This window comes from Notothenia rossii, assembly GCF_949606895.1.
Source record: "Notothenia rossii genome assembly, chromosome: 10".
NCBI classification, from domain to species: domain Eukaryota; kingdom Metazoa; phylum Chordata; class Actinopteri; order Perciformes; family Nototheniidae; genus Notothenia; species Notothenia rossii.
In genome coordinates, this window is record NC_136908.1 from 38,383,663 (window position 1) to 38,403,325 (window position 19,663).

General features: G+C 43.3%; 1 protein-coding gene across 1 annotated transcript in view; it reads left to right on the plus strand.

Annotated features, from left to right (window-relative positions):
• The first annotated feature begins 530 nt into the window (after positions 1-530).
• The window catches only part of abcf1 (ATP-binding cassette, sub-family F (GCN20), member 1), a 55,737-nt gene continuing 36,604 nt past the window's right edge, over positions 531-19,663 (plus strand). Inside the window, exons 1-6 of the mRNA XM_079653135.1 lie at positions 531-751; positions 2,352-2,401; positions 2,493-2,570; positions 3,905-4,019; positions 4,098-4,132; positions 5,442-5,534. Of these exons, the coding sequence (XP_079509261.1) occupies positions 691-751; positions 2,352-2,401; positions 2,493-2,570; positions 3,905-4,019; positions 4,098-4,132; positions 5,442-5,534 (432 nt within the window). The 5' untranslated portion in view covers positions 531-690. The remainder of the gene's footprint in view (positions 752-2,351; positions 2,402-2,492; positions 2,571-3,904; positions 4,020-4,097; positions 4,133-5,441; positions 5,535-19,663) is intronic.

Here is a 19,663-nt window from a genome sequence, read left to right on the forward strand (position 1 = left end):
ATAATATATGATTCTAAAATGGGAACCTACGCACAATAAAAAAATATTTGTACTTTTGGTATATTTTGATGCCAATACTTTTGTACTTACAAAATACTTTCAATGCAGGACTTTTACTTGTAACAGAGTATTTTTACACTGTAGTATTTGTATGTTTCCTTCAGTAAAATTATCTGAGTACTACTTCCCCCTCTGGGGACAGACATGGATAGGGATTTCTTTTTGTATTTCATTTCTAAGTGGTTGACCAATCACAACGGAGACGGCCAGCTAACCAATCAGAGCAGACTGGACTCTGGTTTCAGACAGAGGTTGAAAAGAGGTGCTGCAGCACAGGCAGTATGAACAACATAAAGAGCTTTTGAACATCCAAGTATGGAGACATGTCTCAGTAGAGACACTAAATACAAATATGAACCTGAAAATGAGCAGAATATGTCCTCTTTACGGGATTTAAAATGTAAATGTGATCAACACTCCGGTGCAGCAGGTGGTGCTAATGCGCCAATTAGTTGCATGCCAACCGTGGTAAACCAGGAATCAGAAGAATTAACCTGTGTTGATGACCCGGCATCACCCGGCATGTGCCTCACGTCGCTGGGCCGCATTACCTCTGTGGATGACAACACTTACTGAATCGAAAAAGGACATAGTTTTAGCTGAGTTATTTGAAAGATTCATAGTTATAAAATGCCTAAGAAAACGAAAGAAGGCGCAGAGTGGGTGGACGATGATGTGGCCCCGGCAGCTGGTGAGAGCAAGCTAACGTTTAGTTAGGAGTTAGCTAGCAGGCTAAGTAGCTACAGCTAGTGTTAATCATGCAGTGGTCCGCATACACTGTTACTTATGCCAAACTCCATTAAATATCTTGTATAGTTGCTCTTACATGCCAAGTCAAACATGTATATGTGGTCATACACAACTTGAACTCTTTCATGAATCTTCAGAATGTTTAATTCAATTCGGATGTAAGACATTTCATCTAGGCATTTCTTTGATTAAAATCCAGATGATACACCTGAAGAAGTAACGGTAAATAGCTACCTAACGTCATGATACACAGTGAAAAGCCTTTATATTAATATCACTCAAATGTCAAGAGGGAAAACAACACTTAATAAACATCTGGTTTAAAGAAATGTTGACTGTATGAATAGTTTAGCGTTTGCAATCAATAACAAATATAGTATTTGACCTTATTTTCAGTGATAGAGAAACCTAAATCACAAGTGAACGGCGTCATGTTTAACAGTGACTTGAACAAAGCACAGTTCAGCTAACGTTGCCCATTTAAAAAAAGTGATGCAATGCTTTTGTCTGCTCTGACATGTGACAGTGTGGCAATGTAGTCTCAGTTTGAAGGTAAAACACATGCTTTTAGACAAGAGCTGGAGTCCTGCATAGCAAATGTTACTCAAGTAAAAGTAGAAAAGTATGAGCATTAAAATATACTTAAATTAGTCACTGTGCAGATTGTCCATTTCAGAATAATATATATGATGTGTTTTATAACGATTGATCATGAAAGTGTTCTCAAAGCTGGTCAAGGTGCAGCTAGTTTGAATGACTTTGTATACTGCAGGGTAGCTTGTGAATTTACTCCAGGTGGAACTAAAGTCTGATTTAACACTTGATTATATTTCACATCATTCATCCACATCTGTAAAGTAACTAAAGGGATTAAATACATGTAGTGGAGGAAAAGTACACCATTTACCTCTGAGTTGTAGCAGGGTTAAAGTAAAACATAGTTCAAATTAAATATATTTACATTTTTAATTTAAATTTTACCGGCAGTGATGAACACATTAATGCATGAACAAAAATAATTGAATCAATTTATGAATATTATTTTAAAGTGGGACCTTACTTACTTACAATAAGTAATTTTACTTTTGGTGCTTTAAGTATGTTTTGATGCTAATACTTTATTACTTTTTACTTGTAACTAGTATTTTTCTACTGTCACTTAAATAACAATTCTGAGTTCTTCTTTCACCTCTGTATAAACAGATAAAATGTAAAATAAATGAAACAATGACTCGGAGGATAAAAGTGCTGAGTCACAGGTTCATGGTGTTTGAGTGTAGAACTCTTAGCTCTGGATACAGATGATGTTGGCTGACGTATTTCTCCGTCTTTGTTGACTGTTAAAAATTGTAATGGCTTTATTGAAGGTTCATTTAACTCGTCCAGTTACATTGTGTCTGTATTGAGTATACATTTTATAAAAGGGCAACAAGTTTATCTACGGATGTGAATGCTGTTCTATGAGGTTCACACTTCATACGTATATGAACCTCATAGCTTCCCACTGATTTTTTGAAATGTAAAGATTTTTTTTCTTACAGCTGAAAAAACTGTGAAAAAGGGCAAGAAAGATAAAAAGGGGAAAAAAAGTGTGAGTAATTATTTGTATCGTTTTTTAAATTATTACTCAGTTGTTAAATGCTCCGCCTCACTGGATTTGTTGTGCTCATGTTTTTCTCCAGTTCTTTGAGGAGCTAGCCACAGATGTCAAACCTGAGAAGGAAGATGAGGTGGCTGTGAAAGAAACGCAAGGAAAACAGGTAATCCTCCCTCTGACAGGAGAGGCAAACTGGCCTTGAGTCTTCAGCTATGATGTATGCAGCTCACTTTGATGGCAGTCCAAACAAAAGAGAAGAGGATCAGACGTATTTGAAAATCAATTTTTTAATTGTAAAGCAAAATATGTCATGTACAACAGCCCCAACAGCTGACTATAATTACCAAAGAAAGAACTAAAAGAAGAATTATTTCTGACAAAGTGTGGTCAATGAACTGTGAAACCGCTCTACCTGGAGCTCTGCATTTGTGCCCTTATATGTAAAGGAGAAAAAAGGGGGTGAAGGCCAGTAGGCAGTATTGGCTTCTCAAAACTAATTTAATCCATTAACTTAAACCGAAGCACAAAAAGGCAATAACATGATAATATAATGGGGCAAAAAAGATACAATTAATATGCTGTAAACAAGACATTTAAAGTCAGACATTTCGCCCAAAGATTCGAAATACGAGGAGCCAAAAATGTAAACTTCATTCAAATCCAAAACAAGTAATTGGTGAAAATGTAATGGTGGGCACTAGGAACCGGTGTGAGTACGTGTGTTTAGATGGATAATGATAGCATGTTAGCGCTCCACTTCTGTGCTGTTGATGGCAAGTTTGTTGGAATAAATAAACATACTGCATTTACGTACATCAAGATGAGTGTGTGGATGTATTTAAACACACTGGTTCTCAGTAGATATGGAAACCCAACATCTTCTATATCTCAAATAAATGAAAATATTTGAATAAATTATCTTTAATGCTAATGAAAGACTACAACTTGTGAAATAAATAAATAAATAATCAAATACAACTTTATACATAAATAAAATTAAGAAAAATACTATGATTAAAAAGACAAAATACTTTTTAAAGGCACTTTTTAACATTTCTAATAAAACATTTTTTTAAACACATTCAATGAGTTTAGTCATACTTTAAGACATTTAAGACTTTTAAAAAAATATTTTACAGATATGTTTATATCATAATTGCTCTTATTTATTTAATATAAAAGTTTCTGTAGCTTTATTAATAAAATATTCTGTGTAACTCTTATTTCTGTCTTATTGACCCCGGTTGGCTAAATGTGATAAATCTACAGGAAAGACAGTTTATTTGTCAATGCCATTACAAACTTTGGTTACATTAATTTAGCCACTGGCTCGTTTCCTATTGTCACAGCATATCTGATGCTTTCTACTATCATATTTATCCATATTTCCCGGGCATGCATTGATACTGGGTTTTTCTACTCAACATCGATGTTTTTAAAACGATTTCTCCACCAACTCCAAGACTTGCATCACATTTGATCTACTTGTTATCCCAGAAAAAGAAGAAAGACCGGCGGAAAGGAAAAGGCGGGAATGTAGCTGACGATGAGGACGTCATGCTGAAGCTGAAGAAGCTCTCGATGCAGGCCAGTGATGAGGAAGACGAGCCAGGTATGATGTTTGAACACTGACCCAGAATCAATGTTATTCTCACATGTGTACTTATTCAGTGGTTTTGTTTTCTTCCAGTCATCGCCCCCAGCAAAGGAAACAAGAAGACTAAGGTTCGTTCTTTACTTTTCATTCTGTCCTGACTCCTGACATGTTGCAGTGTAAAGTATCTGTTCCTCAGGGTTCGTACGGTCATTGAAAACCTGGAAAAGTCATGGAAATTCAAAATGCAAATTCCAGGCCCTGGAAAAGTTATTGAAAACAATATTTTGCCCAAAGTTTTGGAAAAGTCATGGAAATGTAACTAAAGTTGCGTCAAATATAATTTACATTTTATCTAATCGTCGAAATAATCTGCGGTCGCGAGCTGTTATGTGCCATCATGACGCGCATGGTGTTATTTTTTAATATATGAAGTGCGAGCTGTGTGCTCGAGTCTTCCTGCCTGTCGGGCCGGCTGAACTCTGCTGCTCCGGGATGAGGGTCAGCTACATTATCTACGGTGCGTTCGTTAACTGTGCGGAGTCACTGTGGCACAGACTGCACCGCTGTTGAGCAGCTGTTAGAACGGGCCGTTCAGGTGTTCAGAGCAGAGCGGCAGAGCGTGTCATTTCTCGCAATATCATTTAAGGAAGCGTTGAGCTAGCTAGCTAGCATACATTGTCACTATCTGCTAACGTTAGCTTTAGCCTTCGTTTTCTAATAGTTTTTTTCATAGGCTATAAACAGAGGACGTATAAGTATAGATATTGTACTAGAGTAAAAGTAGAAGTACTCAGATCTTGTACTTTAGTAGAAGTACTCAGATCTTGTACTTTAGTAGAAGTACTCAGATATTGTACTTTAGTAGAAGTACTCAGATCTTGTACTTAATAAAAGTAGAAGTACTCAGATCTTGTACTTTAGTAGAAGTACTCAGATCTTGTACTTAATAAAAGTAGAAGTACTCAGATCTTGTACTTGAGTAAAAGTAGAAGTACTCAGATCTTGTACTTTAGTAGAAGTACTCAGATCTTGTACTTAATAAAAGTAGAAGTACTCAGATCTTGTACTTGAGTAAAAGTAGAAGTACTCAGATCTTGCACTTTAGTCGAAGTACTCAGATCTTGCACTTAATAAAAGTAGAACTACTCAGATCTTGTACTTGAGTAAAAGTAGAAGTACCAGAGGAATACTCTATCACAGTAAAAGTCCTGCATTCAAGCGTGTAGAAGCTAGTAAGCCTACTATTTGATTTGTTTTAGATAGGCACAACATGTTTCATATGCAGACCTTATTTTCCTGTTCCATGTTAAAATAAACCATTTACAGTGGTCATTTTTTTTTGGTCATGGAAAATTAGGTAAAGATCATTGAGAAGTCATGGAAAAGTCATTGAAAATCATTGGTGAAAAAGTGTATGAACCCTGGTTCCTCCTGCAGGGTGGAAACATCTTCGCTGCTCTCAGTCAGTCCCAGAGCGACGAGGAGGAGGAGGACGCTGATTTGGACGAAGAAGATAAACCAGCAAGAAAGGTACAGTGCCTTTAGCTCATGGCCTCCAACAACCACAGATGAAATTATGCTACCTTGATTCATAGCTTTAACTACCTGAAAATGAATCAAACTAAGAAATGATGCGAACTGAAGCTCATGTAAAACATAATTTAAGCCGAGTTTCTTCTACACTTCCACAGTCCGAACCAGAGTAAACTAAGCCTGCAACACATTTTCCACAGCAGCGCATTACAGCATCACTCCTTCTGTTCTTACCCCTCATACAAAAAGACAACTTAAATGTACTCTCAAGGCCCTGACACACCAAACCAATTTTGTGTGTGTGTGTGTCAGTGCCAAACCCGGCCTGTTTTTTTGTTGCGTTTCCACTAGTGGTAGTTCGGCTAACGGGTGTTTTTTCACAGTTTTTCTGGCCCTCCAAACTCGTGGTTCTTTCCGGGCCAACAACCGGACTGAGTATGCTAAACTAGTGAGAGAATCGCTGGCAAGATGGCTACAACTACCACAAAATGAACAAAAAATTGAAAAATTGTGCCGAAGTAACAACATACTGATACCGGTTAGTAAAAACCATGAATTAATGCTTTGACAAGTCTGCAGACAGACGGCAGGCGAATAACCTTTTTTAAATGCGTGTTTTCTAAATGGAGTTCGGCTAAGCATTGAAGATGACGTCACTGCTCCGCCTACACTGCGTTACTATAGTTACTGCCCCAGTTCCTAAACTGTAATGGAAATGCAGCATAAAGTGAGCCTGGTCTACCAAGGCCTAACTGTACCGTACTAAGCCGTGCGAGGCCCTGCAGTGGAAATGCGCCATAAGGGAAAACAGCTTATATTAGCGGCACTAGAGCGTGCTGCCCAAGCTAAGCAGACCAGGCAGCAGCTCTTGGGTCTACGTAGGTCTGTGCCTACTCCCAGCAGGCCCAGGGGCCCATCTAGCAGCCGCACTCTGCCACTGGCTTACAGTGGTGGTCTGCGGAGGTCCCAGCGGTCCACTCAACCGTCTCCCAATGACTTGAGTGCCCCCGGTCGCCGGCCCTCTAAGCAGCCCCCTGCCCCAGAGCCTTACCGCCGCCCCCCAAAGGGCCGGGGGGCTAGGCCCTGAAGTCCCGGGGCCGGTCGTCGGCTGCTTTTCCCAGCAGCAGCTTAGCTACTGGTCTGCCTGTACTTCCGACCCTTGGGTGGTTTCCACCCTCACCCAGGGATACGAATTGCAGTTCCAATGCTGGGTCAAGATGACAGTTGTCAGCAACCCGGCAAAGGCCTTAGCTCTGGCCCAAGAGCTGTCCGTCCTCTTGGCCAAGGGCACAATCGAGCCAGTAGACCCCCTGCTTCAGTCCGGGGGGTTCTACTTGGCGTACTTTCTGGTGAGCAAGAAAGTCGGCGGATTTCGTCCAGTACTGGACCTCAGAGGAATCAATTCCTGAAGGTGCTGCCCTTCCACATGCTGACCACAGCAGATACCCTCCGTGTTGTCACACAGGGGGAGTGGTTCACAACCGTGGACTTGAGGGACGCCTACTTCACTGGCGGCACATATCAGACCCGGGCCGGGGGGCGGGGCCACATGACCGGGCCCTTTAAACCCAATAAAGCTTGACAAAAGTATCGGGAGTCCGGGTGGTAATCTGACGCTCGTGCGTAAAAAGTCGCTCAGTCAGTAAGATTACAATTTAAAACAATTTTTGAGAGAAAAGTAACTAAAGAAAAGGTGTAATATTTAAGATTTCGTTTCTGCAAAGGGTATAGAAACGAAATATATATCAGAGATAATAATGATATAACATGACATAAAGTCCAACAAACCACAAGGACAACGAAAACATAGCCTAATAAAATGACTACATTTCTGACACACCATTCACCATGGACAGCCAGCCGCCACCATGAGAGCACAGCAGTGTAAAATTGGCACGGCGGCCCATACATTCACGTACAAGTAGGCTACTGTACAAATTAAATTTGAAGTGTACTCACCACTACTTGAAGGGCACTCGGCGAGCCTTGCGCTCCGCGAACTCCTCAACAATGCGCTGTATGTCCAATTTCTTGGCTCGGTCACTTTCGATGGACAGCAAGGCCAGTCCACTCAGTCTCTCCTGTCCCATCGTGCTCCTCAAATAGTTTTTGATGAGTTTTAATTTGGAGAAAAAGCGCTCGGCGGTTGCCACGGTGACAGGAAGAGTCAAAAATAAGATGAAGGCTGTGCAAACCTCACTGAATGTAGATGTTACTGCTGGGTTGTAAACAATGAGCATTTTTACCAGATCCGCGACAGATTTTAGTTTTTGTATTTGGTCCCTGAAACAGGTTCTGAAAGAAAGCAGCTGGCCAGGGAAGCTGGCGGCGATGTCCCGACTGTAGTGCTCTCTAAGCCGCTGGGCAGCTTGGTGTAAATCCTCATCCTTTGCTTGTAGTAGTGTGTTGGGGTGAATTGCCTCAAACATGTTCACAGTTGCATTTAAGCTGGTGAATCTTTGGGACAGTTGCTGGATGATTATATCGAGACATGCATTGAAAACGGTCACCTGAAAGTTGCTCTCTGCGTCAGTGAGGCGGCTGTCTTCAGAAAGTTCATCAAAGTGTCTCTTAACTTTCCTGGCCCTGGTTGTTTCAAACTGTGTTTGACTTCCCCATTTAGTAGCCAGGGCAAGAGTGGCGGACTTCGCCTCATCAAATTGTCCCCTATACTCCACCAAAACACTGATGGCATTTTGCAGTAGAGTAGATGCTTTGAGAATATCCGCGTCTTTTGCTTGCAGTAAATTTGAAGCACAATTTATGCTTTCCAAAATCTTGGTCTGCATGTTGACCAAAAATAGAAAGCTACATTTGCTTATGGCATTCTTGAGTGCACTTGCTTCATTGCGCTCATCCTTTTTGTCACTGGTAAGGAATATTTTGACGAGGGCTTTTATAATGTCTCCATATCTGTGCCTTAACGCAACAAGCGCATCATGGCGAGATGACCAGCGAGTGGGACATAAGCGTTTTAATGTGATAGTTCTGCTCTCTGGCGTCATTAACTCACTGAGCAATGCCCATCGTTTGATACTGTGACCAAAAAAGTTGTAGAGCATCTCTACAGTGTCATAGAACTGCTTCACTCCAGGGACATTTTTAACAGTCGTTGAGTGCTAGGTTGAGATTATGAGCAGCGCAATGAACATAGTGGGCAAGGGGCTCCTTCTCGGCTATTCTTGCTTGCACGCCTGAATACACACCACTCATATTAGCCGCCCCATCATAGCCCTGTCCGCGACATTTAGACAGATCTAATCCGTTTTTCTCTATAGAACCAAGGATTTTGTTTTCAAGCTCTGAAGCTGATGAACTTTCAGTCACTTCAAAACCCAAAAAGACTTCATTGATCTGTATATCTGTTGCAATATCCATGTCGTTCTTAACAACAGTTATGTAGCGGTAAACCTGACTCAACTGGTCTATCTTTGACAAATCTTGCGTTGTGTCCATGATGACGGAATAAAATGGGGCTTCGTTTATTTAATCAATGATGTCAGCTTTCACACGTTGAGATAATATGTAAATAATCTCATCTTGAATCTGGTGACAGAGGTATTTCACTGACCCTTCTGGTCGGTTGATTAGCTCTTTCAAAACAGGGTCGTAGCGAGCCAATAATTCTATTATTGACAAAAAGTTGCCAGCTTTTCCCTGACCTAGAACCTCTCGATGGCCCCTGAATGCCAAGTTGCTTGAACCTAGAGTGAGAGTTACATTAACAATGCGCTCCACGACCTGTCTCCAACATTGGGCGGCATTACGCACATTCCTCTCCATGTCAGCGTCTATTGTGCCGTTGGTTTTCCACTGCTCATATACTACGCATGCACCAAGGTGTATTTGAGTGGATTCATGCCTCTCAATTTTAGTAGAAAGATGTTTCCAGTCTTTTATTCCGTTTACCCATGCGTTGTAGAACGGTGCCTTTCGGTTGGCAAAAAGCCAGCAAGGCTCACAGTAGCAGCAGTCCAACTTTGGGGAATAGCACATCCAGCTACGTGGAAATTTCATCCCAACTTTAGTGGTGGAGGTGTAATAGCTTTCTGAAAAGCAACGGTTATCCTTGTCTTTGGGAAATGGACCTTTGGGTTTGCATGGGCCCATTTTAAGGATATATCTTTTGATATTGGCGTCCTCAATGTTTTCAAAATAGTTTGCCCGATCAGTCGGAAAACGCTCCAGAGGATAATTGCAGGACACATCATGATCCGTGGTCTGAGTTTCACCCGTAGGAGTAGCGTGAGGAGGAGACCTGTTGCTGCTTTCCTTCCCAGTGTCCGGTACTTCTTCACCTTGCGGCGCAGCAGGTAAGGAGCCGGAGGGGGAGGGGTGCGGCTGGTCAAGCGTCAGGCCTGGCTCTCCTCTCGACGAGCAGCTAGCAGCTGCTGAGTCGTCCCTATTATTATTATTATTATTATTATTATTATTATTATTATCATCATCATCATCATCATCACTACAGCCGAGAGACAGAAAAGGAAATAAGCTAGGCGGCCGAGCTACACGAAGTAACAACAACCATGATATCAACATTTACCACAAACTCACATTTTCTTGTTGACAGTGTGTGTCCGTGATTGTAGCCTACCTGTAAATCTGGCTAACCCTCACTAACGTTGTTGGCGGGCTGGGGCTCGGGGATGAAACACGGCTGGCAGTGGCAAAAACTTCAGGTTCATCTCCCGCAGGAGGAGGAGTAGGGCGAAAAAAATATCCATCTAGCTTGGACAATTTGGCTTTTCCTTGGTCCTTTTTATCTTTTTCTTTGCGTTTTGTAGCTCCACTTTTGTGTTTATAACTGCTCATGCTTAGGCAGTGCTCTGTTGAATGACAAGTGATTGATGATGACGTTGACGTTCATTTACGTATGATGTTGATGGACGGCTGTTGATGACGATTTTACCCAAAATACATTTGGAGACAATAGAAGGGATTCACTTGCAATTTTTCATGTTTTAATGGTAAATGTGAGTGTGAAAATAGCAGCACAAGTTCAACTCATATTATAGGCTACAATGCTAATACCTAATATGACCACGAACGTCAGTGCACTCATTGGCGCGAGGCAGCAGGGCCCGCCGGCTAATATCTCGGGGGCGGAGCCTGCTGCCTCGGCGACGGGCCCCCATTGGGTCCCGACCGTCCCGGGCCGCCCTGCCCCTACAGCCCCCCCTGAAGCTCCGCCCCTGGCCTACTTCCACGTGTCGATTGCGTCCCACCACCGGAAGTTCCTGAGGTTTGCCTTTCAGGACCAGCATTATCAGTTCCGGGTACTTCCCTTCGGTCTCTCCCTCTCTCCAAGGGTGTTTACCAGGGTCGTGGCGGCAGCTCTCGCACCCCTGCAGGCACACGTCATGAAGGTCCTGCCGTACCTAGACGACTGGCTGGTTTGTGCGCCGTCCCGGTCCCAAGTGTCCCAGGATACGGCGCGTCTCTTATGTCACGTAGCCCGGTTCGGCCTGACAGTAAACACCGGGAAAAGCTGCCTGGTCCCCTCCCAACGGGTCACTTACCTGGGGTTGGTCCTAGATTCGGTCGCCATGAGGGCCTACCTGACACCTCGTCATGTGGACGACATTTCCCACCTTCTCCCCATCTTCAGACTGGGCAAGAGTGTGCCTTACATTCAGTTCCTCCGGCTCTTGGGCAGACAGACGGCTGCCTCAGCCATTGTGCCCTTAGGCCTGCTGTCGCTGCGCCCTTTGCAGATGTGGCTGAACAGCCTTCTCTTGGATGCCAAGTGGCACAGGCACAGGAAGGTCAAGGTGTCACACCAGTGCCTTCACTCTGTCACGCTGGAGAAACAGGGCCTATCTTCTGATGGGCGTGCCCATGGGTGCCATCCCATCCCGCCGGGAGACTGTCACTGTAGATCAGTGGTTCTCAAAGTTGGGGGCGTGACCCCCCTGGGGGGCGCAGCGGCATGCCAGGGGGGGGCGTGAGAGACCAGGAGGAAAAATGGTTATAACAAAATTGAAAACAATTCATAATTTGAAACATTATTGATTCTAAAATTGTGTGTGTGTGTGTGTGTGTGTGTGTGTGTGTGTGTGTGTGTGTGTGTGTGTGTGTGTGTGTGTGTGTGTGTGTGTGTGTGTGTGTGTGTGTGTGTGTGTGTGTGTGTGTGTGTGTGTGGCAGGCAGGCAGGCAGGCAGGCAGGCAGGCAGGCAGGCAGGCAGGCAGGCAGGCAGGCAGGCAGGCAGGCAGGCAGGCAGGCAGGCAGGCAGGCAGGCAGGCAGGCAGGCAGGCAGGCAGGCAGGCAGGCAGGCAGGCAGGCAGGCAGGCAGGCAGGCAGGCAGGCAGGCAGGCAGGCAGGCAGGCAGGCAGGCAGGCAGGCAGGCAGGCAGGCAGGCAGGCAGGCAGGCAGGCAGGCAGGCAGGCAGGCAGGCAGGCAGGCAGGCAGGCAGGCAGGCAGGCAGGCAGGCAGGCAGGCAGGCAGGCAGGCAGGCAGGCAGGCAGGCAGGCAGGCAGGCAGGCAGGCAGGCAGGCAGGCAGGCAGGCAGGCAGGCAGGCAGGCAGGCAGGCAGGCAGGCAGGCAGGCAGGCAGGCAGGCAGGCAGGCAGGCAGGCAGGCAGGCAGGCAGGCAGGCAGGCAGGCAGGCAGGCAGGCAGGCAGGCAGGCAGGCAGGCAGGCAGGCAGGCAGGCAGGCAGGCAGGCAGGCAGGCAGGCAGGCAGGCAGGCAGGCAGGCAGGCAGGCAGGCAGGCAGGCAGGCAGGCAGGCAGGCAGGCAGGCAGGCAGGCAGGCAGGCAGGCAGGCAGGCAGGCAGGCAGGCAGGCAGGCAGGCAGGCAGGCAGGCAGGCAGGCAGGCAGGCAGGCAGGCAGGCAGGCAGGCAGGCAGGCAGGCAGGCAGGCAGGCAGGCAGGCAGGCAGGCAGGCAGGCAGGCAGGCAGGCAGGCAGGCAGGCAGGCAGGCAGGCAGGCAGGCAGGCAGGCAGGCAGGCAGGCAGGCAGGCAGGCAGGCAGGTGTCAGTATCAATCAATGTTTATTTATATAGCCCAATATCACAAATGTTACATTTGTCTCAGTGGACTTCACAGTTTGTACAGAATATCAGTATGACAATACGACACCCTCTGTCCTTAGACCCTCACATCGTACAAGGAAAAACTTCCAGAGAAAACCCCACAGTTTAAAGGGAAGGGAGAAACCTCAGGGAGAGCAACAGAGGAGGGATCCCTCTCCCAGGACGGACAGACATGCAATAGATGCCGTGTGTAAATTGAAAAGATAATACATTTGCAACATAGGTAGTCCAAATGTTTTGAAATGCATGTGTGTATAATAAGAAGATGAATCCACGAGGATATCCATCCAGGACTTATGATCCAGGACCGCAGCCACGACTCAAGATCCAGGACTCGCAATCCATGACACAGGACCGCAGGATCATCCATGACTCCGGATCCCGGCGTATATAGACACCAAAAAGAAAGAAATTTGGGGAAGCTGGGTTAATCGGAACATGAGAGTACACAGGTATAGACAGAGAGAAGGAAGAAGTAAGATGTCCCCCGACAAACTAAGCCTATAGGTTATCTGACATATAAATTGTCAAAAAAGGTACATTCTCCGTTAGCTTACAAGCTCCCCGTTTGAGCTAGCAACTATTTTCTTCGCAATTTAGCATCATATTGGATAGGGGTTGAATTTGTCCTGGATTGGAATTTTTCCGATCATACCCCTAGGAGGACTTTGCAAAAATGTCCTTAAAATGGCTGAAAAACGCACATTTTTCCAAATGGCCGACTTTCTGGGGGGCGTGGCTCATGAAAAGCAATTTGAAATATGTGTGCAATTATAATAGCAATATCTATACAGCGTTTCATGAATATCGGAAAAAATATATGTGAGTAGTTTGTAGTAGTTTGTGACATGTAAATCGTCAAAAATTGAACATTCTTCGTTCGCTTACGAGCTCATCGTTTGAGCGATCAATTATTCCTTCGCAATTTAGCATCAAATTGGAAATGGGCTGAACTTGTCCTGGATAGGAATTTTTTTGATCATTCCCCTAGGACAGGGGTCGGCAACCCGCGGCCCTCGAGCCGCATGCGGCCCTTTAAGCCCTCTGCTCTGGCTCCCTTGAGCTTAGACAAAAATAAGAAGGAAATAAAATAAAAGTATTTGTAGGACTATTTATATTTTGTTGCATGGTTGAAAATGTTTCGTATCTTGTATTTTGAGGTGATACTGTGACACATAAATAAAAAACAAAAAGGTTTTAATTAAGTAAACTAAAATATGCGTCACATCCTGCTACGGTCCCGCGCCAGCGCCTTTTCCTCCGGGTGAATAACCTGACCCCCGGCTCGATGAGCGAACTATGGATAAATCAAAGAAAAGTACCGGAGGAACACAGGATTTAATTCTGCCTGGACAGAGTTATATGCTTTCACAGCAACAATTGCTGGTTTACCGGTATGTTTGATATGTAGAGAGAAGTTGTCAAAGGTGCTGCAGCCTTCACATGTCGAGGAACAACACGGGAGAGGAAGACAGCTGACGATCTTCATTCATAATTCAATGGGGTATGTAATTTATTTCAGAAAACACTTTTTGTTATATTCCATGGAATGCTCTTAACATCCCGATAGCAATGAATATATTAAATGCTTTGACAATAAATACATACACAAATTAATCTCTGGAAGCCGTAGCGCTGTAAAAAGCACGACCAATCATCTGAGCCGACCCGGCTAAAATAACTGGATGGCCTCCCTGCCTGTCAGCCTTCCATCTGTGCACAAATTTATCTCGTGCCCTCATTGGTCATGTGCGCGTTTGTGTGTGTTGGAGGAGGGGCTCTGTAAGGAAGTCTGAAGGAAGAGGCAGATTTTTCCTGGTTGTGTATTTTCAAATTCTAGCGCACTCGAGCTGGTTTCTCCTTATCTACCCCACCGTTAACTCTTTTTAGGGTGCAGCTATATGTTTTATTTATTTCAAAGTGGGCACATTTTAATTATATTTGTTTCCTTCAAATGCGCAGAGGACTCCCCAACTGCTGTGTTTAATTTATTTTAAAGTAGGCCTGGGTATTCTCCTTATAGGAGTTCTTTGTTTCTTATTAGAGGTTAACCGTTTTATATAACGTAATAAATAGCCTAATAGATGCAAAAAAACTGTAGTTTTTGTCTGATATAACAATAAATACAACTATTAGCTATCAAGCTATGAAATATGTTTTGCGGCTCCAGACAAAAACATTTTGGGGGGAAAAGCATCAAAATTGCTCTTTTGGTCAAAAAGGTTGCAAACCCCTGCCCTAGGAGGAGTCCGCATAAATGTCTTTAAAATGCAGGAAAAATGCAAATTTTTCAAAATGGCCGACTTTTTCGGAGGCGGGGCTAATGGAAAGCAATTTGAAATATGTCCGCAATCATAAGAGCAATGTGTATACAGCGTTTCGTGAATATCAGAAAAACTATATGCGAGTAGTTTGGAGTAATTTGCGACATGTAAATCGTAAAAAATGGTGTATTCGCTGTTAGCTTACGACCTCCACGATTGAGCTATCAAAAATGTTCTTCTCAATTTAGCATCATATTGGATAGGGGCTGAAGGTGTCCTCGATTGAAATTTTTCCGATCATTCCCCTAGGAGGAGTTGACAAGAATGTTCTTAAAATGCATGAAAAACGAACATTTTTGAAAATGGCCGACTTTGTCGGGGGCGGGGCTTATAAAAGCCAATTTGAAATATGTCCGCAATCATAAGAGAAATGTGTCAGCGTTTCGTGAATATTGGAAAAACTATACGCGAGTAGTTTGGAGTCATTTGGAGTAATTTGTGACATGTAAATCGTCAAAAATTGAAAGTTCTCCGTTCGCTTACGAAGTCCTCGTTTGAGCGATCAACTATTCCTTCCCAATTTAGCATCATATTGGATAGGGGCTGAACTTGTCCTGCATTGGAATTTTTCCGATCATTCCCCTTGGAGGAGTTCGCAAGAATTTGCTTAAAATGGCTGAAAAACGCACATTTTTCAAAATGGCCAACTTTCTGGGGGGCGGGGCTAATGGAAGGCAATTTGAAATATGTGTGCAATCATAATAGAAATATGTATACAGCGTTTCGTGAATATCGGAATAACTATATCCGAGTAGTTTGGAGTAATTTGCGACATGTAAATCGTCAAAAATGGTGTATTCGCTGTTAGCTTACGACCTCTACAATTGAGCTATCAAAAAAGTTCTTCTCAATTTAGCATCATATTGGATAGGGGCTGAACGTGTCATGGACTGGAATTTTTCCGATCATTCCCCTAGAAGGAGTTCGCAAGAATGTGCTTAAAATGCATGAAAAACGTACATTTTTCAAAATGGCCGACTTCCTGGGGGGCGGGGCTAATGGAATCTATTCACAAATATATCCGCAATTCTATGAGGAATGTCTGTGCCAAGATTCGTGAAATTCTGAGAAACTATATGTGACTAACACACATTAGGGGGCACTAGTGAGCAGTTTTTTTGAAAAATTACGTTTTTTACATTCTCGAAAAGGGCGTAGGCTCTAACGTGTGTCCCAAGTTTTGCGTCCGAAGCTCATTTTATGCTATCGTAATAAAAAAAAAATGTATAGGCCACGCCCACATTCTGAATTTGTTGCGACACTTTAAATCTGAGTTCATAGTCACCCCGAGAGTATGTGTAAAAAAAAAAAAAAAAAAGATTAGTCCATCCGCTCTTGAGTTATAAATTGGTGGTGTTTTTGGCCCCCCCTATAGTCCAAAATGAATGGTGTGCCTATTTCCCAAGACAGTTTGAACCTATCTCCCAAAATCTGTGATGTTTGAATACATTGTTGATGAGTTATGAGCATTTATTTCTAAGCCCCGCCTTTTTGCGAGAACGTTTTGATTGACGGCGGCAATATTTATCGTCCTAACATGCTCATTTTCTACGGTAATGTGTCTGACCCTCCACCGATGCTGTATACGAAGTTTGGTGTTGAAAAACTGAAAATTGACATTTAAGTGAATATTTAACTGTTTTGAACATTATGCTAATTTAGAAGAAAAGAAATGTAGGCGGAGCTTAGGGTTCCAAGAGGATTATTTGTAGAACAGGTCCACCCGGATATGTGTGCGAAGTTTCAGGTCATTCGGAGTTACGGTGCGACTTTGTAAATGTATTCCAAAATGGGACTTTGATAGGTGGCGCGAGCGAGCAAGTTGGAATATTTTAATCCATTGACTCCAGAATATCACATTTTTCACCGGTCCTGGCGTCCGTGCAAAATTATACAACTTTTTAAGCATCCTAAAGGCCTGAAAATAACCATTCCAATATGGAATAATAATAATAATAATTCCACCAATAACAATAGGTTTCCTCGCACTTCCTGCTAGGACGCCGTTGGGTCCTAGCGCTCCGTGCTCGGGCCCTAATAATAATTCCACCAATAACAATAGGTTTCATCACACTCTGTGCTAGGACGCCGTTGGGTCCTAGCGCTCCGTGCTCGGGCCCTAATTAAAAACCCAAAACTAATATTTTATGAGTAGCCTACTACTACAGTAAAGTTAAAATACAGATTATTTCAGTTCATCGAAATGTTGCACCTTAATGTCTATTTTATTATATTTTGTATTTATTTGAGTGAATACATTATTCAGTTTAATAATAATCAGAAAACCCCAAAAAATATTTTATGTTTTGTCATCATTTATTCTGCTGTACCGAAAACGTACCGAACCGTGACCTAAAAACCGAGGTACGAACCGAACCGAAATGTTTGTGAACCGTTACACCCATATATATATATACACAGTCACATTTATTTCACATGCAGGATGATTAAGAGGTATGACTTCCAGGAGCTAAGAGCAATGATGGCTCTTGGGAAATAACTGTCTTTGAGTCTGTTTGTTTTAGATTGTATCCACCTGTAGCGCCTGCCAGAGGGCGGAAGGTTCAACAGGTGAAAGCCGGGGTGTGAACTGTCCTTAACAATGTTTTTGGCTTTACTGAGACAGCGGGAGGTGTCTATGTCCATCAGGGAGGGGAGAGGGCAGTAACGAAGTTACTAGGTAATGTTTAAAACATAAAAACACATAACGTGTATATGATATAATGCAGTACTGTACGACCAATATATCCAGTATTTTAAAATAAACATCTCAAATTGGCTCAATAATGACAAAGTACTTTGTCAGCAATTCAAACTGAATAATGGTTCTTGCACCTTTTCCAAAGTCAAATTAAATTTTCAAGGTTTTCAAGCATCTTACAGCTGTTTATATATTATATACACACACTTATACTCAAATGATTATTTCACTACCTCACATTAAATCAGATGTTCTTTATGCTATAAACAACCAAGGACTTGGACAACCAAGGACTGTTGACCTCTGGGTGAGTGCTGCTTCCTACCTTGACTGGACTAACAATGGCTAAACCCAAACTGTACTGCTTTTTCCTTGCGTTATTCGCCGCCTCCCTACCCCCTCCTGTGCATAACAAATGCAAACCGCCACTACTATCATGTGTGATTATGAGGTCTCTACACAAGATGATTACGGTCATCCGGGACTCATAGAACTGTAGTTAAAGAGGTAACTATCGTTCTATTTCGTCCCTATTGACCGCCAGAGGCAGTGCTTTAGCACTGGATGACTTATACTAGGCCTGTCGCGATAATCGATAAATTGACTTATCGTACGATAAATAAAAATGGACTCGATAACTTTTCTGAGCTCGATAAATTGCCGTTTATATGCGTGTTTGTTTACATAAGGATGTGACCAGCATTTTAGCTAGGAGCGCTGTGGCTGCCAGCCATGCGCGCTGTGAGGGGCGGGGCTGACACACAGCCAGTTCAGGACAATCTGTGTGCACGTACAGCAGCATAGCAGCCAAATTAATAATATAGCGACAAGCGGGAGACAACCTGTGACTTACTCGCGGGGAATTTAAAGTGAAATGGAATTGGTTACAAAACATACACATCTCGATTCTCCGGTGTGGCAGTATTTTGGATTCAAGCCAAATCAACGAGGCCAACCTACAGACTTGAATGAGCCGGGCGGTGTGTCGCATTTGTTTAAAAAAGGTAGCGACAAAAGCAGGCAATACCACGCATTTTAAACTACACCTAAAACACAACCACTCCATTCCGTTTTCCCAGCTGGTAGCAAACACGGCAGCTGGAGATGGAGAGCCCCCACCTTCCCGACAGTTTACAATCAAAGATGCATTTGCCCGACAATGCAAACATGTTGGTGTTCCTTGCTCGAAAACTTTGAAAAACAGATTTGGATATGGCCTGTTGAGGCAGCTGGGTCTTTGTATGGACAGTGGACTGAACACATGAATGTTGTTTTCAGGAGATTTTTTTTGCTTGTGAGAAAATGTGTGCTCATATTGATTTATTTATATATAGAGATGGATAGATAGATGGATTGAGAGCTCTGTTTTCCAGCCTGAGTCTATTTAATTTATTGTTTTGGTTGTGTGTGATTTAATTAATTTATTATAATTTAATTAATTTGTTTTATTTATTATATATCATTTATATATTTTAATATTATTTCACATTTCATTTGCAATGTTGAATGTTCAATAAAAAGTTCTGTTTGAAAGGATGTACTAGAATTATTATTATATATTATCATTATGCCAGTGGTTTAAAATGGTCTTACAATGGTGCCGGCAATATTATCGTTTATCGCAATAATTTCCAGGAACATTTATCGTCCAACAAAATTATTTATCGTGATAGGCCTAACTTATACCAACCATGTCATGAAGAAACCAATACTCACCTAGCTGGAAGCAGTGGAGCTTGGCAACAGGACCACGCCCAAAGGATGGGGGGTGGCAACATTGACCCGGTAGAACCTGGAGAATGTGCCAGAAGACGCCCAAGACGCCGCGGCGCAGATGGTCTCCAGGGGCACTCTCAGGGCGGCCCAAGACGTTGAGACGCTCCTTGTAGAGTGGAATCTCACCCCTGATGGCAGGGGGCGGCCACTGGCCCCATAGGCATGTGCGGTTGTATCAACAACCCAGTGGGACAGCCACTGCTTGGAGAGAGAACAACCCTTCCTAGTGCCGCCATGGCAAACGAATAGCTGCTCTGACTGCCTTATACAGGCCGTAGCATCGAAATACGCTCT